The sequence below is a fragment of the Cimex lectularius genome, unplaced genomic scaffold (assembly GCF_000648675.2).
Source record: "Cimex lectularius strain Harlan isolate CLEC.00 unplaced genomic scaffold, Clec_2.1 scaffold62, whole genome shotgun sequence".
Taxonomy (NCBI): domain Eukaryota; kingdom Metazoa; phylum Arthropoda; class Insecta; order Hemiptera; family Cimicidae; genus Cimex; species Cimex lectularius.
Genome location: NW_019392785.1, coordinates 220,066 through 236,646, shown reverse-complemented (window position 1 = coordinate 236,646; position 16,581 = coordinate 220,066). Strand labels below are relative to the sequence as shown.

At 36.0% G+C, this 16,581-nt stretch overlaps 1 protein-coding gene across 1 annotated transcript in view; it reads right to left on the bottom strand.

The window, feature by feature from the left end:
- Nucleotides 1–2,224: 2,224 nt before the first annotated feature.
- The window catches only part of LOC106666292 (protein sickie), a 198,022-nt gene continuing 183,665 nt past the window's right edge, over nt 2,225–16,581 (bottom strand). Inside the window, exons 20-27 of the mRNA XM_024227832.1 lie at nt 5,129–5,342; nt 4,928–5,052; nt 4,543–4,866; nt 4,350–4,488; nt 4,040–4,227; nt 3,097–3,969; nt 2,759–3,031; nt 2,225–2,679 (exon numbers count right to left, since the gene is read on the bottom strand). Coding sequence (XP_024083600.1) covers nt 2,575–2,679; nt 2,759–3,031; nt 3,097–3,969; nt 4,040–4,227; nt 4,350–4,488; nt 4,543–4,866; nt 4,928–5,052; nt 5,129–5,342 — 2,241 coding nt within the window. The 3' untranslated portion in view covers nt 2,225–2,574. The remainder of the gene's footprint in view (nt 2,680–2,758; nt 3,032–3,096; nt 3,970–4,039; nt 4,228–4,349; nt 4,489–4,542; nt 4,867–4,927; nt 5,053–5,128; nt 5,343–16,581) is intronic.

Genomic DNA, 16,581 nt, shown 5'->3' with positions numbered 1-16,581 from the left:
CTTGAGACCTCAAATTGATTTTGCAAGTGACTTCCAATGATAATGTTATAATGACAGATGGGAAGTTGGTGTCCGAGTGGATCGAAGTCACGATTGCTCAAGTGGTTAGAGCAGCGGCATATTTAGGTGGGTTTGAATCCCACTCATGACGCTGACTTTTTCATTTCAACCAATACCTTACATAAAGATTAATTAATTGAAAGAAGTTATTTGGTCAATCAGGCCACAAAATATAATGGATTATAATGAAAATAGACCCAGTGCAAAACACAGGCCTGAAACTTGTGTTGGGTGCTTTTGGTTTGAACCCTGTTGACACCTTTGGCTGAGGCAAGTGAATCCCCTCTCGATTCGTAGGTCCTTTCTGGATATGCAATTCAAACACTAGAAAGTAATTTTTATTGATGATTTATTTAGTAATCTTTTTCCAGTCGTATTACTTGTCATTTTAATCATCTCTTCAACCTTACTGAAAGAAGTAATCATGGCAATTACATCCTGGTTATTTACTGACTCCTAATATGAAGTTAGATTTAAAAAGTATAAAGAAACAATGAACATTTCTGTTAAATTGTCTTGAAAGAAAAAATATGGCTGATTTAATTTGTTCATGAACTTCTCAACAATATTGATTCCTTAGAGCTGTTCTCATATCTTAATTTCCACAGCCCATCTGCAGTAAAACCTTTTTAACCAACATTTTTCCTATATGAACTACACTTCTCACTGTATAATATAATTATACATAATAATAATATAAAATATGCCATCAGTATAGATATTAATGCTGATTTTTTATCATTTAGTTGCATTCAATTAGTCCATAGCGTTCATTTTTTTTATTATTATAGAGTTTGGGTCGTAGAGACGAGTTGGATGTATAGCCCTCCTCCGTATTTTTTCGTATATAAACTTGTTGAAACAACCTTCAGTACTATGAAGACTTACAAAATGCTTGTACAATACTGTAATGAAACTAATTTATATAGATTTTTTTATAGAATCATTTTTAGTACAAAGTGGTCATATACTGCATATTCATCAGTTGTTTTATAAAATTTCCTTTATAATACAATGAATTTAGGTTTATAAAATAACATGACCGTTATCAACCTTTTTTATTGTTTAATTTAGGTTAATAAGGAACAAATGTGTATTTCCCAATAACAATTCGATATAATATATAATTTATTTGTTTAAAAATTATTATAAACATTAATTTTTTTAAATAATTTCATATAATACTTACGATTTATACGGTTACCATGTACAATAGCCCCCCTTACATACGGTACAAATTGTTTTAAAACTATGCAAGCACATATACTCTCATTCACGTAGATTTTTTTATAACAATGGAAAAAGCGTTTTTATTTGGCAAGTATAAAACGGGCACGATAGAAAAAGGGCGACGGCTAAATATTCACATGAAAAACAAAGCACTGTATATCAAACACACAGCATAATTCGTATTAAGCTGACTAGGCACTGTCATATAAATACATGCATATATGTTCAAGAATCATACAAAAAAAGAAAAAAAAAAGATTTTTTATACATACACAGACACTTTGGCGCTTGTAACATACATTTTTGGCATACTCTGCTGTAAAATTTGTTTCAAACTTATATCTAATAAGTATTTTAAATATAAAACAACGAGAATATAACATAAATGCTTTTGGTACTTTATACATAGAAGAAGAAAAACAAAAATACAATAAGCAGCAGAGTTTGACATTTACGTAACATAAATGAAAAACTGCTTTAGAATTTTCATTCCATGATTTGGAATCGGCACGACGATAGCGTACAGTAATTACACAAATTAATTACTGCCTAAGTTGTGTCCGATTTACAAGAATTTAAGGCAATTTCACAAATAACAGACATTTTTTAAAAATAAATAGTGTCACCTTACGTAATAGCATAGTTTAGGCAACTTTTTTAATCCAAAACTAAGGTTGTGCTTTTCTTGGAGCTTACCTTCTTTTCTCCGATAGTTTAAAGGCAGTAGTTTTGTTTTAGATAGGGAAATTTATTTATAAATATTATAAACAAAACCTACTAATGAATGTTAATTATTTGGAAGTTTTTGTTTTTTAATTTGGCCTTAGACTAAAAATAAAGTGTAAACAAGCGTGAGACTAAAATAAATAAAACATTTAAATTTACACATGATAAATGGCCGATTTTAAAAAATTTAACAAAATTTGCCTTTGTACTATAATTTTCCTTTTTTTCCCCATCCGACTAAACTACAATTTTTTTGAGCTCTATACGAAATTAAAAAAATAGATCTTGCAGCGCTTGCCTGCAAAGGATAGTATAAGAATATACATAATGATAAAATATACAATATACAGGAAGGTAATATTCATTAATACTGACGCAATAAGGCCAATTTTGTTTTTTTGAATTGTAACATGAACAATGAAAACGTTTTAAGAAGTTAAATCTACAAAGTTATAATACAAGAAATCAGTTAATTCAGTCGATTATTATCAATGAAAATAGCAAGTATTTATTATTTATTTTAATATTGTCTTCAAAGGACTGATTGATTTGTTTCTTCTATAATGTCGATTGCACTCCGAGCTGTTCTGCAGAGTTGGAGTCCTCGCTGCTGTGCGTACTGTTGTAGTTAGCAGCTTCTTGCAAACGCATAAGCATGTTCAACTATAAAAAACAAAGAAAATTAAGTTTATTGCTGATATACAAAGAATATTAAATTTGTATTGTCGTGAATCATACTTACAAGTGGATCCTCATCGGATTCTTTCAACTGCGGCTTGGTGTTATTATTTCCATGGGCAGACTGTTGCACTTCGTAACCAACATCTTCAGGTCTGAGCCGTAAAAGCGCCTCTGGTCCTCCGTGTACCGCTTCACCGGCCCATGGATATGTGTGGCATATGTACTGGGCTGGATCTTGCCATTCGGCTCTCTTACCATACACTTGGAGCCCTTCTCTGACAGCTTCAAGCAGGTAAGGAATGACTGAGTAGTTCCACAAATCTGTGAACCATACCTTAAAAAAAAAAAAAATATTATTAGTTGAAGCAATCATATAAAAAAATATAAATAATAAAATACCTGTGATCCGTCGCTGTCCATTGGGCAAGAGAGGAAAAGACGAGGTCCGATGGTGACATCAGACGAGCTATGGGCTTCTAAGAATTGATTAAGATGAAGCCACGCTCTCGGAACCCATTCTGTTATTCGAGAGAGTTCGGGATTTCTCGCTCCTGCTTTTGCTTCTGTTTCTATAAGTTTTCTTTTCAGATATCTTCCTAAAAAGCCTTTAACTGGTTCCATATGGTTTGCACAAAGGATCCACCTGAAGTTATGGTGAAGCTGTAGATTCGTCGTCGAACAAGTGGCTTGGTTCATTGTGCCGATAATAAATGGACATTTTGAGTATTTGGCCTTTAGAAAACCATTAAAGACTTCGCCTAGGCTCGAGGCTTGATGTAAATTATCTAGAATTATAACGGAGGGAAGGTCTGCAGCATTCGTCTCGCATTGTTCAGCAATGTTTGCCAGATATTGCCTCAAATCTTTGCTGCTCTTGTGTTCCACATTGAACGTAGCTATCGACTCAGCGGTGGACTCCTTGCCCGCCCTCATGACTAGAAATTCGGCTAACTTGTTTGCCAGATAGGACTTTCCAGTGCCGCTGGGGCCACATAGAATTATCCTTCTGTACTCAGTTAAAAGCGAGACATATCTCTGGATAATTGACTTTGGTATAAGTGTGTCAAAAGCAAGGGCGTCCAGGTTACCGGAATGAAGGGCCCCTTTTAAACATATTTTTATGGAAGAGACATCTCCTACAAGATATCCACATGGGAGAAGTTCGGGAAGTTTGCTTTCTTTATATCTTACTATTTCTCCGATGTGATAACTCCACAAACTATCAGCACTGAGGCCCAAACCACCAACTGGATCAATTCTTTCGATATAATCCTGAAAATTATTTATTACTTATAAAATGTACTTTCAAAATATACTTATATTGAAAGGTAATGTTACATACTTTGAAAGCTCTCCTAACCATCGCATCAAGCATTTCCCACTTGGTCTTTCCACTCACGGATAGTGAAGCAATTGAGCATTCTGCACCATCTTCTATGTACCTATGGTAACTTCCATGACATCCGAGGTATACATTTAAGGTCACTCGTTTTCCATCAGGATCTCCAGCAAACATATCGTACTTAGAATCTGCAGGAAAAAAAGTAAATTTTTTATTGTTCACAATGTCAGATTTTTCTACATGGTTGGTTATGAAGGGATGATCAAAGGTATTTTATTTTTTTGTGGAAAAATTTGAATCAATTACTTACCAGGAATGGCGTCATTCATGCTGAACCGCCTTTCAAGGCTGTCATTCCTAGGAAGTGATGACTGGGACGATGTAAGTGATTTGCTTGTAACAAGCCTTTGTAGTCTTTCATTATCGTGTTTAAGGTTGACCATCTCATTCTAAAATTAAATCAAATTATACAAAATAGTGGGGTTAAATTAAAACAATCGTACCCTCATTTTGATGACGGTGTCTTTGAGCGATTCGAGCTGATGTGCTGAGCTTAAAGCTTCAAGCCTGATGTCGGTGAGCACAAGGTCTTTCTCTCTGAGCTGTTTCTTTAGTTCTTCAACGATATCAGGACCAGATTCCTTGCTTTCTTCAGTGGGAGAATGACTGACTTGGCTGTCTACACTAGTACCATTCATGTGGCTCACATGGTGGAGCAGTGGGGAAGAAGGCGCAGATATGTCCACTTTATCTTCGGCATCGGATGATACCGAACCATTTCGGTTTTTCTTACTTCTGGAGAAGGCTTTGTTGAATGAACTCCTTAACTAAAAACAAATTTAAATAATTAAATTATGAAAATTTTTAAGAAATATAAAAGAAATATACCCATCCACGCTTTTTCTTCTTTTCGGTTTCTTGTTGAAGAGGAGTGCTTGAAAGGCTGCAAGTAGAGCTTAGCGAATTCAGACTCGAGACAGAATCGGTTGACAGCTGTCGTGAGATATTTGTTTCTGTGGAATACAGACATATATAAACACTTGGCTTTAAAAAGAAAAACAGAAAATTGAATACCAGACTGATACAGACCATTCGGGGGGTCTGTCGTGTTGATGGTGTGCCGCCTTGCCAAAGATGGTGATTGGGAGGTTAGACCTGCCTCAACACTCTGCTTCCGCAGGAGCTCGATCGTCTGCCTCAGTTCGAGCAATTCTGAGTCTTTCTTCTCGGCAGTTGCTGTAAGCTGCTGCAGCCTTTGTGTCATGTTTGAAAGCGACTGCTCAAATGCAGAAACAACGTGGGCCTAAACAAACAAAAACAAAAAAATTAAAAATATAAAAGATAATTTTTTTTTAAGGTCTTGGTTGAAATGAAAAAGTACGTGCTACGAGTGGGATTCAAACCCACGGCATACAAACAACAGATAAAAGATAATATTCATGTAATTGCACAATTTGTAATATATTTTTAATTTAGATATGGAAGCTTCTATTTCAGGCATTTAGTAAATTTGAGGAAATGTCGTCAAGGGTTTATATTATAAAGGCCTAAAATCTTATCCCTCTATGTAGGCATTATTAATGAGAGAGTTATAAAGGAAAATGTAGTTTTTCATTAATATGTGCTGTTCCCAATTTTTTTTTGCTGATTTATGCAAAAAGCGTCATTCTTCACCTTGTTAATAAAAATTTAGATCCCTGCTACAACTACTCAAAGATTTAGATCCCTGCTACTACTTCTCAAAGATTTAGGTCCCGTACTAATACTACTCAAAGATTGAGTTCCCTGCTATTACTACTCAAAGATTTAGGTCCCTACTAATACTACTCAAAGATGTAGTTCCCTGCTATTACTACTACTTTAAGATTTAGATCCCTGTCCCTGATAGTACTACTCAAAAATTTAAGTGCCTGCTTACCACTACGCAAAGATTTAGGTCCCTGTCCCTGTTAGTACTAATATTTAAGATTTAGGTCCCTGTCCCTGCTAGTACTAATATTTAAGATTTAGGTTCCTGCCCCTGCTAGTACTACTCAAAAATTTAAGAGCTGCTACCACTACTCAAAGATTTAGGTTCCTGCTACAACTACTCAAAGATTTAGATCCCTGCTACTACTTCTCAAAGATTTAGGTCCCTGCAAGTACTACTAAAAAATTTAGATCCCTGATATTACTATTCAAAGATTTAGGTCCCGGTTACTACTACTCAAAAATGTCGGTCACTGCTACTACTCACAAAGATTTAGATCCCTGCTAATACTTCTCAAAGATTTAGGTCCCTGCAAGTACTACTAAAAAATTTAGATCCCTGCTATTACCACTCAAAGATTTAGGTCCCTGTTACTACTACTCAAAAATGTCGGTCACTGCTACTACTACTCAAACATTTAGTTCCCTGTTACTAATACTCAAAAATTTCGGCCACTGCTACTACTACTCAAACATTTAGGTCCCTGCTACTACTACTCAAAGATTTACGTCTCTGCTACTAATACTCAATGATTTAGATCCCTTCTATTACTACTCAGATTTAGGTCCCTGCTACTTCTACTCCCCATTCGACATGGATGTTAATTTGGAACCTGTCGTACTATAATTGGTCCCACGGGCGTTCCCGGAAAGACGACGCCTGGATAACGAGGACAAAAGATTCGCCCGTTACATACAGTGAACGAACTGGAAGAACGGTCCGCGGGACAATGTAACGACGAGGCACGGAATCCTATTTACCAAATATTTTCTACTCCCTCCGACGACAAGGATTCTGATGTAAACACTGTCTGGCCTTTGTGTAAACATTTTCACGTTGATGCGAGAGAGAGAAAACAACTCACGGCTGGCTTTTGTTCTTGGGCTTAAAAATAAAAAAGCAGTGCGCGAAGGGGAAATGAAACATCGAAGTCCCAAAAACTAACTAACTAATGCGAAAAACCACTTTCTTTTGGTGAATATCAAAGTCCAAATAGCAATTTACTCATTTGCCACAAACAATCAAAGCACATCCTAACCATTTTGGAAGGAAAGAAGTAACAGAATGAATTAAAGGAAGCAGGAAAAAACTGCGAATCCCAACAGGATTCTTAACAGAACACTGCAAACTAAATAGACATCTGAAGAAGATTGGCATAATCCAACACGGTAAGTGAAGATGCAAAGCAGAGCAAACCAACACATCTACAAACAAACTGTGGTACTACACTTGCCTGTAGAAGGAAGTGTTTAAGGACGATGCAACCGTAGAAAAGATTCGACCACTGAAACCGGGCGTACAAATCAAGTTCACTGATGAACTAGTACTCAGTGTGCTATAAGCAAAGAACGAAAGATTCAACAGCTCTAGGGCGTAGTATAATTACCTCGACTATCACATCTACATCTACTTTGCAGGCTTCAATACCTAGAAGAGTTTTGGCAATTATTTATGCCAAAACTAACAAGCGATTTGATAATATTTTAGGATCTTTAATACTTACAAGAGTTTTGCCAATTATTACCAAAACCATTAGCGAATTGCTAATATTTGAATATTTCGTGGGCTTTAGTGCCTAGTATAGTTTTGTCAATTATCTGGGCAAAAAAAATAAAACACGAATTCAGAATACTAATAAGTCAATTTCGTGAGCATTTCGTCCTTGTCAACTGTACGAAACTACAGGAAATGGTCAACACTTTGTGGGCTTCCGTGTTTAGAAGAGTTTTGCCAATAATTTATACCAAAACCACAAGCGATTTGCTAATTTTTTGTGGGCTTTAGTGTTTACATTAGTTTTAAGAGAGTAAGTTTATGCAACTCAATAAGCAATATATCAGCAGTCAGTTGCACATCATCCGTCCATTACGTCAAATTGCTGGGAATACTAATAAATATAATAGATTCTTTAGGCATTAGTAGTAATCGCAAATGTTTTGTAACGAACTACAGTTTGTTCAATACATTGACGATTTTAGTGCTTGTACAATTATTTGCCAATTACTGATGCAAACTGTCACTAATCGATCGTTATTTGTCAATAGTTTTCGCAGGTAATATCAATAAAAATGTACTAGCTATGGCTAATAGCAAAATTATCTATTGATGACCAGCGTTGTGTGCACTGTCAATTTTTTGTAACCTTTAGTACCAACGTTCTATCAATATAATTTATTTGTTGTATAAAAATTTCAGTTGTACTGTTATTGTTCTGGATAATTGTTAAAACAAATACACTCATTTAAAGCTGACATAACACAGATAAATCCCTCGCCCACAAATTGCCACTGATGGCTACAAGAAACGTTTAGAGTCATAATTAAAATTAACTCTCATGTCAAGCTGAAAAGAAGTTAATCACTGGTGACACCAAGGCAAAAAAACCTCTGGGGGAGCAGCAGATGTCGAACGGGAGAGATGTCGGTTGGAAAAATAGCCGGCGCGGATATGAGATTGCCCAAAAGGAAAACCCTCTCCTGGAGCTTTTTCAACTCTGCGGTCAGGTGGGTGCTTTTTGCTTCGGGTCGACGAAAGTCGAGGAAGCGCTGATGCGGTGGGCATTAATCCCGGCAATTACCCTTAAGCCCATTTGCGACATGGCCGCAGCGGAATTAACCGGTTGCACAATGGCTTTCTGGACGAAAAAACCCACTAAACACGACCTTATGTTTACTTTTTTTGTACACGGGACAAGTCATTAAGCAAAAAAGCACAAGATAAACATGCATTCTAAAGAGGTGAAACGTCAAAACACATCAATAATATCAAGAACCTAACTATAATAATAATACACTAATATGACCTTGTACCAACAACATATGACCGTGTACATCGAGATAGTACATAACTAGAAGTTAAACCTTGCGCATCAAACTTAGCTAACGAGGTGTAACGTCATTATTGCATGGGCAGACAGACGTACCACCTAATTCCGAATGCAGAGTAGGCAAAATGACAAATAGCATAAATACAGCCCTAAGGAGAAGCAATCCAGATTCAAGTAGACTAGAAGCCGGTTCATCAATGCAAACAATGACCACACCCAACAATAAGTCAACTGACTTAAGCCACGCTCACATGAACTTATTTGGACATATAGGTAACTTTATTTTTTTTCTTCATTTATTTGTATCTACAACTGTAGATGTATTACATATACAACCGGCAGGTTGGATAATTTTTGTTTTTGGCATTACGGACGTTATATAGAAAGCTACCCATTGGCAGCCGCTTTAGAACTTTACTATAAATAGGAAAAAAACCTGATCGAAAATTAAATTACCAATTAAAATTGTTTTACTTGAGTTCTAAACTTTAGTTTTTCATCACAATCGCCTGAAAAATCTCAAAAAACTACAAAGATGAGCTCGACGAAAAGAAAACTCGGCAAGACATAAACGAAACGTTAAAAACCATAAAGTACAATAAACAACATAGATGTTTAGTTCGTTAGATTTAGTGGTCTGATTGACCAAATAACTTCTTTCAATTAATTAATCTTTATATAAGGTATTCGTTGAGATTAAAGCCAGCGTCACGGGCGGGATTCGAACCCACGATCTTCGGCTAAATACGCCGGTGTTCTACCACTTGAACTATCGTGATTTTGATCAACTCGGGCACCAACTTGAAAAATGGCAAAAAGGAGGGAAAAATTCGAAAGGTTGGGTTGGGATGGGAAACTGGTGTCCGAGTGGATCGAAGTCACGATAGCTCAAGTGGTAGAACAGCGGCGTATTTAGCCGAAGGTCGTGGGTTCGAAACCCGCTCGTCACGCTGACTTTTTCATCTCAACCAATACCTTACATAAATTGTACATAAACATATTTACATAAACAATTACCTTACATAAATATAATTGTTTAACAACAAGTTAGCCATGCCCATATATTCAAGCATAAAAATTAGCCACACTTACTTAGACAATAACTGACAAACCTAATCATATTTAAAGAAAATGATTATCAAAAAACAAACAACAATAATATTCGCCTTTATTATCTAAATTTGATTGTATAAGATCGGTTTAGCTCTTTGGTCAAAATACGCGGATGTGGTTGGAAATTGAAAAAATACTGAGCAGATTATCCAACCAAACCTATAAACAAGGTCGTGTAAGCTTCGCTGATTGACAAAATTATACGATTGTATGAAGCGATTCAAGGTATATCGGCCAGAGGAGTAAAATTTTAATTAAAACCTTTAAAATTATTTAATTTTTTTATGTAAGGTTTTGGTTGAAATGAAAATGTTGTCACGAGCGGGATTCGAACCCACGACCTTCGGCTCAATACGCCGCTGCTCAGGGTCACGATAGCTCAAGTGCTTGCAGCGGCGTATTGAACCGAAGGTCGTGGGTTCGAATCCCGCTCGTGACACTAACTTTTTCATTTCAACCAAAACCTTACATAAAAAGATTAATTAATTGAAAGAAGTAATTTGGCCATTATACCACTAAATATATTTATGATAATTCATTGATCGCTAGTGGAAACGTCATCGTGACAAACCTATGAACGTGTCGTGTGAATCAGAATGAGTTTTAAGTAATTTTTATATATCTGAGAAGCCGGAGGCATTACTAGTCATATTACTATTTTATGGTCTTAATTTGAAGATATCCTTTAGATGAAGATGAGATGAAGATATCCGTTAGATTTTTTGTTTGGAGCTGTATTTTAACGGAAATTCTTCTGTAAAAGTTTAAACAACCGTTCCCGCCTTGCTATATATGAAAGGCACACAATTTGAACGTTCTTTGGCAAAATATCGGGAAACGTGACTCCAGGTGGGTTCGAGACGCAGAAAAAGGGACAGGGCCGATCTGTTCAAACTAACGAGTTGAAGGACCTCCCAGTTATCGGCGGAAGCTTTTGCCACTTAAGAGAAAGAAGCTGCTTACTGAAAGGGGGGCCGTTTTCAACGCAAACAAGTTTACACGTCTGGCCTTTTCAAAGACCCGGGCAAACAAGCAGTTCTTGTAGGATTTCTGTCGATTTTCAAAATCCAAAGTACACGACGGATCGGAATCAATCCAGGAACCGGGTCGGCATTCCTTGGGAACGCGAAGGGCGATCAACCGGAGAACCGTAACTCGGGCCAATTAAACTTGCCCCGAGGAGTCATAGTCATCCTTTATCTCGGAAAGAAGGGGGAATCTGTAAACAAAACGAGGATGGATGCCTTATCAGACGTACGAAAAAAAGAAAGGAAGCTGGTACTATCTACAAAGATTATGTTTTATATTGCATAGAGCAGGACCGTTCGTTTCGTTATCATAATTTTAAAAAAATACTTTACAACGAACAAATATTTTTTTCTCTAAATTAATACAATACACAAACCAATACACCCATTTCTCCTATGCTGAGTTTACACAAGACAGACAGCCTCGCCCATTTGAGTATAATGCAAACCCTCATCAGGTTTCTTAGCTCCAAAGCCTTTTTAGACTGCATTTCAATTGAATACAATCAAAAGAACAACAAAACAAACAAAAATGTTGCGCAAAGTTACAACTAGACAATTACATTCAAGAGATTTAAGTAGATTGTAGCACAATCAGAACATCAAGGGAAAAGATGTCGCGTAAGAAAAAAGAAGGAGAGCAACGAAATTCATTTTAAATTAATTACAACAACACAAAAAGTAAAGATTTTAACATAAAATAATAGCTTCCAAACGCCCGGAAACTAAGAGAGACCATTAAAATAAAAGAAATAAAGAATAGTAATGTATACAAATAAACATGATTCTAATTTTGAAATGTTTATAACCCGGTCAGGAAAAATAAATTTTTATCACGCCCATTTCACTCTCGGCAAATTCAAACTTATGTTAGACACTTCCAAGATTTAAGACCATTCGGTAAATTTAACGTTCGTTTTGGGGGCGTCGGTGGCCGCAACGGTTTAGGCGTTGACACGGCGCTCATCACTGTAAGGTTAAGGTCCCGGGTTCGAATCCAGCGGCCCTGCATTCGAACCCGGCATACTTACAAATGGGCCTTTTTTCAAAAAACCGGCACCCTGAGGGTTGATATGACCTCTGCTGTTGCGAACCCTCGTTAAAAAAAGAAGAAGAAAAAAAAACCGTTCGATTTAAACTATAAAATACTCTGCAATATACGATGTTGGGTTCATTAATAATGTTCAACGTTTTTCTCAAACTGGAAGAAGCACAACAAGCATATTTCGCGAAGAGGAAGTAATTTTAGAAAATTGTTTGCCCTTCTTTAATCGTAATTCTTACCGGCAAGCTACCCTGAGTTTTCTTTGGAGTAGTAAAAAAAAAGATGGCAAGCTACCATGAGCTTTTTTTTAGTAGAAAATAAAAAAATTTGGCAACCTACCATGAGGTTTCTTTGGAACCTAGGAGTAGTAAATAAAGCAGTTGGCAAGCTACCCTGAGTTTTCTTTGTAGTAAATAAAAAATAAAAAAGTTGGCAAGCTACCATGAGTTTTTTGGAGTAGAAAGTAAAAAGTTGGCGACCTACCCTGAGTTTTCTTTGGAGTAGTAATTAAAAAAATTGGCAACCTACCCTGAGTTTTCTTTGGAGTAGTAAATAAAAAAAATTGGCAAACTACCATGAGTATTTTTGGAATAGTAAATAAAAAAGTTGGCAACCTACCCTGAGTTTTCTTCGGAGTAGTAATTAAAAAAATTGGCAACCTACCCCGAGTTTTCTTTGGAGTAGTAAATAAAAATATTGGCAAACTACCCTGAGTTTTCTTTGGAGTAGTAATTAAAAAAATTGGCAACCTACCCTGAGTTTTCTTTGGAGTAGTAATTAAAAAAATTGGCAACCTACCCTGAGTATTCTTTGGAGTAGTAATTAAAAAAATTGGCAACCTACCCTGAGTTTTCTTTGGAGTAGTAAATAAAAAAATTGGCAACCTACCCTGAGTTTTCTTTGGAGTAGTAAAAAAAGTTAAAAATATGAAAAAAAGTTTTAATTAAAAAAAAATACATTGCTTAATTGGTATATTTCTCGTGATCGACCACGTAAAATCATCAACCTCTTCTAGCCATTTGATTTTGTTTTTCAATTTCTCTTTTAACAGAAAGAAGTCTTCCGAACTAAAACTATTTTTTAATGTGTCTGATAATTTTTTAAAGGCAAAACTATTTTAAATAATAAAGGCAAAAAAAATAAAAATAAAGGGAAAAGTGAAAAATTGGAAGTTACTAATGTAATACAATTTCAGCGCACCTGGACCTCGGGGGATGATATTACCCCTGTTGTTGTGAACAGCCCTCCTCGTAATACAAATTATTGATGGCTCATACATTCATAAAACTGCATCACGTACTCGCCTATGGTTTGATCTTCGGCTAAAAGTATATAATAGAGAGGCGGAAAAGCCGGTAAAAAGTCTCAGCGAAATTGTTTTTAACGGAGGAAAGGACCGTAAAGGTATAAGGGGAGATATACCTGGTCCGTCACGACTTCCGCTGGTTAACAGGTAGAATAATTAAATCGCATATATAAATATTCTCAAGTATAAAGAAAAAAAATGTTTCAACCGATTACTTGTACTCTCAACTTAGGAATAAGCATCTACAGGGTAAAATTTATATATTTTTTCTTTCTGCGTCTTTTAATTGAATTTTTGATGTTTTGTTTTTGAACTTTCTCTTTTATAGATTTTAAATCTTATGCTAATGCTAAGCTTGATTCGATTGTTTGTATATTTGGTATTTGAGCCTGGGGTATCGCAAGATTCTACAATGTTAAGATCTATGGGATTGTTATTCGATTATTTCTTGGGTTCCTCTCCTCCCAGAAAAGGGAACCCACGTTTTTACACGTACAGTCGTGACCTAATGGCCCAAGGTCTTCCTCCCACAAAAATCTACGTTTTCGTCTAGTGTTTATCGCATTCATTACGTGGATTTGTGATTGACATCATAAAAGCCTTTTAAAATTCATACAGAAACAAAACACAACCGAAAGCATCGTATTAGCATATTAATGGACGACCATTATCCAAAGATCGGCCCATTTATCACGAGGTATAAACCTTGAACAAGAAACACAATCTAGGCGAGTCTATTATTGAAAAGTATTTCAAAATGTCTCTTGTCCGATTTCTTTACTCCCAACAGACATTCCTACGGGTTATTAATATTTCCCTTCTATTCTAAGCGGGCGTGTAAAAGCTGTGTTCTGTATAATACAGACCATATCAATCTTTGAGAATTTACTAACTTGTCAGCCTAAAAAAGAGAACTTAAATGTATGAAACCATATAGAACCAGGTATTTCTAACACCAGACTGTGTCAGCATAAAATTAATCTAGTTTGTAGTTATGATACATGATGTAGCCTTCCCGTCATTGTTTCTCTTTCGTCCCCACAGTCAAGTCCTATCAAGCATCAACGTTTGTATTTATACATGTGAAAATCCGCCCTTTTTTTAAAGCATTAGCCGGAAAAACAAGCCCGAGAAGGTTAATTATGGTAAATATGGTATACAAGGAACTTCAGCTTGGATTGTTTTTCTAAAACATCTGGATAATAGTTTTTACGGATGTTATGGTAGGGCCTGGCCTTTAGCTAATTCCGACGAGTTTATTCTCAATATTAAGGTATTAAATTAAAGTGTTCTCTTGTAAATTTATTATTAGGTTTTTGGCCAAATGATGTTTAAGGATGATGGGTAGGAAAAGCTTGTATATGAAATACACGGTCGAGAGGCGCGAAAAGTAAAATTAGATCCACAAAGCTAAAGTTTTCAATCTGCAAGTTCCTGTAAGTTGCGTGCTCAGATGGATTGCATTCACTTTCAAAATTTAATACCATTATATTTAGTGGTCTATTGATCAAAGTACTTCTTTCAATTAATTATTCTTTTTATGTAAGGTTTTGGTTGAAATGAAAAAGTTAGTGCCACGAGCGGGATTCGCACCCACGACCTTCGGCTGGTGGTGCTTAACCTAGCGTCGTGGGTTCGAATCCCGTTCGTGACACTAACTTTTTCATCTCAACCAAGACCTTACATAAAAGGAATTATAAATTATGTTGTATATGTACAATTTATGTTTAAAATCTATTAAATCAACATAGCTTTCGACAGCCTTGCTAAATGAACAGTTTAGATTATAAATTAATTTTAAAATAGAATAAAAAAAAAAAATATTTTATAAGCAACAAAGTTTATTTTTATGTTCGGCTATACGCTGCTGCTCAACCACTTGTGCTATCTACTAGCTAGCTATAGCTCAAGTTAGAGCAGCGGCGTATTTAGCCGAAGGTCGTGGGTTCGAATCCCGCTCGTGACACTAACTTTTTCATTTCAACCAAAACCTTACATAAAAAGCTTCAATTTAAAGGTTTGATCCCTATACGCAATATTAATTGGCTTAATTAGCCTGGTAGCAGATAATTAATTTTAACTAAAAGAAAATTTATTTGATCAAATTGTGTCTGGTTGATAATTTTTTTTAGGTTGAAAGGTAAAGGTAAATTGTATCGATTTTTACATTTATATTTTTTATCCTCATCCTTGCCTAAAAACCCAAAATGTCCCAGCAACAAAATCAACCCTAAATTATTATTAGTGAACCAGAAGCTACCCAGAAACAGGGCGCCGTCCCAAATGAAGCCGTTAAATGCAATAAGAATTATGAAAGGTCCAGGAGAATAGAAAAAGCTGTCATTTGGAAATAAAGGGGACGAAGATAGATCTGCACGACATGTCGGATCAAATTACCACGACTTTACGGACTTTTATCACTTCCTGGTCCGTGTTCGGGCGCCAATTTTCAAATTTCGTAGGATACGTCCAAAACAAACACTTTTATTAATTTTTTTTTGTTAGTTTACTATACCACCAGGCCAATAGATAGATCAAAACAGGTATATTTGTTTGTTGGTGAATAGTCCTGATTGCACTGATGACATGTGGTGTCGTGTTTTGATGGTCAGTCTAAATACATGTATAAATAACCCATTATATTTAGTGGTCTATTGAGCAAATTACTTTTTTCAATTAATTAATCTTTTTATTTGAAATGAATAAGTCAGTGCCACGAGCGGGATTCGAACCCACGACCTTCTGCTAAATACGCCGCTGGTCTACCAGTTGAGCTATTGTGACTTCGAGCCAGTCGGACACCAACTCCCCATTTCAACTTAGATCGAAATTCGAAAGATTGTAGGTTGAGGTGGAAAGTTGGTGCCCGAGAGGATCGAAGTCACGATAGCTCAAGTGGTAGAGCAGCGGTGTATTTAGCCGAAGGTCGTGGGTTCGAATCCCTCTCGTGGCGCTGACTTTTTATCTCAACCAAAAACCTAACATAAAAAGATTATATAAATAATGTTGATTCTGACGTTACGTTGCTGGATTATACGGTACTAAGACATAAATTAAGATATATTTCGAAAAAAAAGTGTTCTGGCAGACTGAACAAAGCAAGAACAGTTGGATTTCTTCGTTTCCCCTGCAGAATTATTCAAATTGGTAGAAAGCGCGTGTTATGGGTGTAGGGAATCTTGTTGAGGCTTATGTCGAATAAGTAAAAAAATCCCACTGCGGATTAGTATTAGTCATTTAGAGGGTCTGTCAGT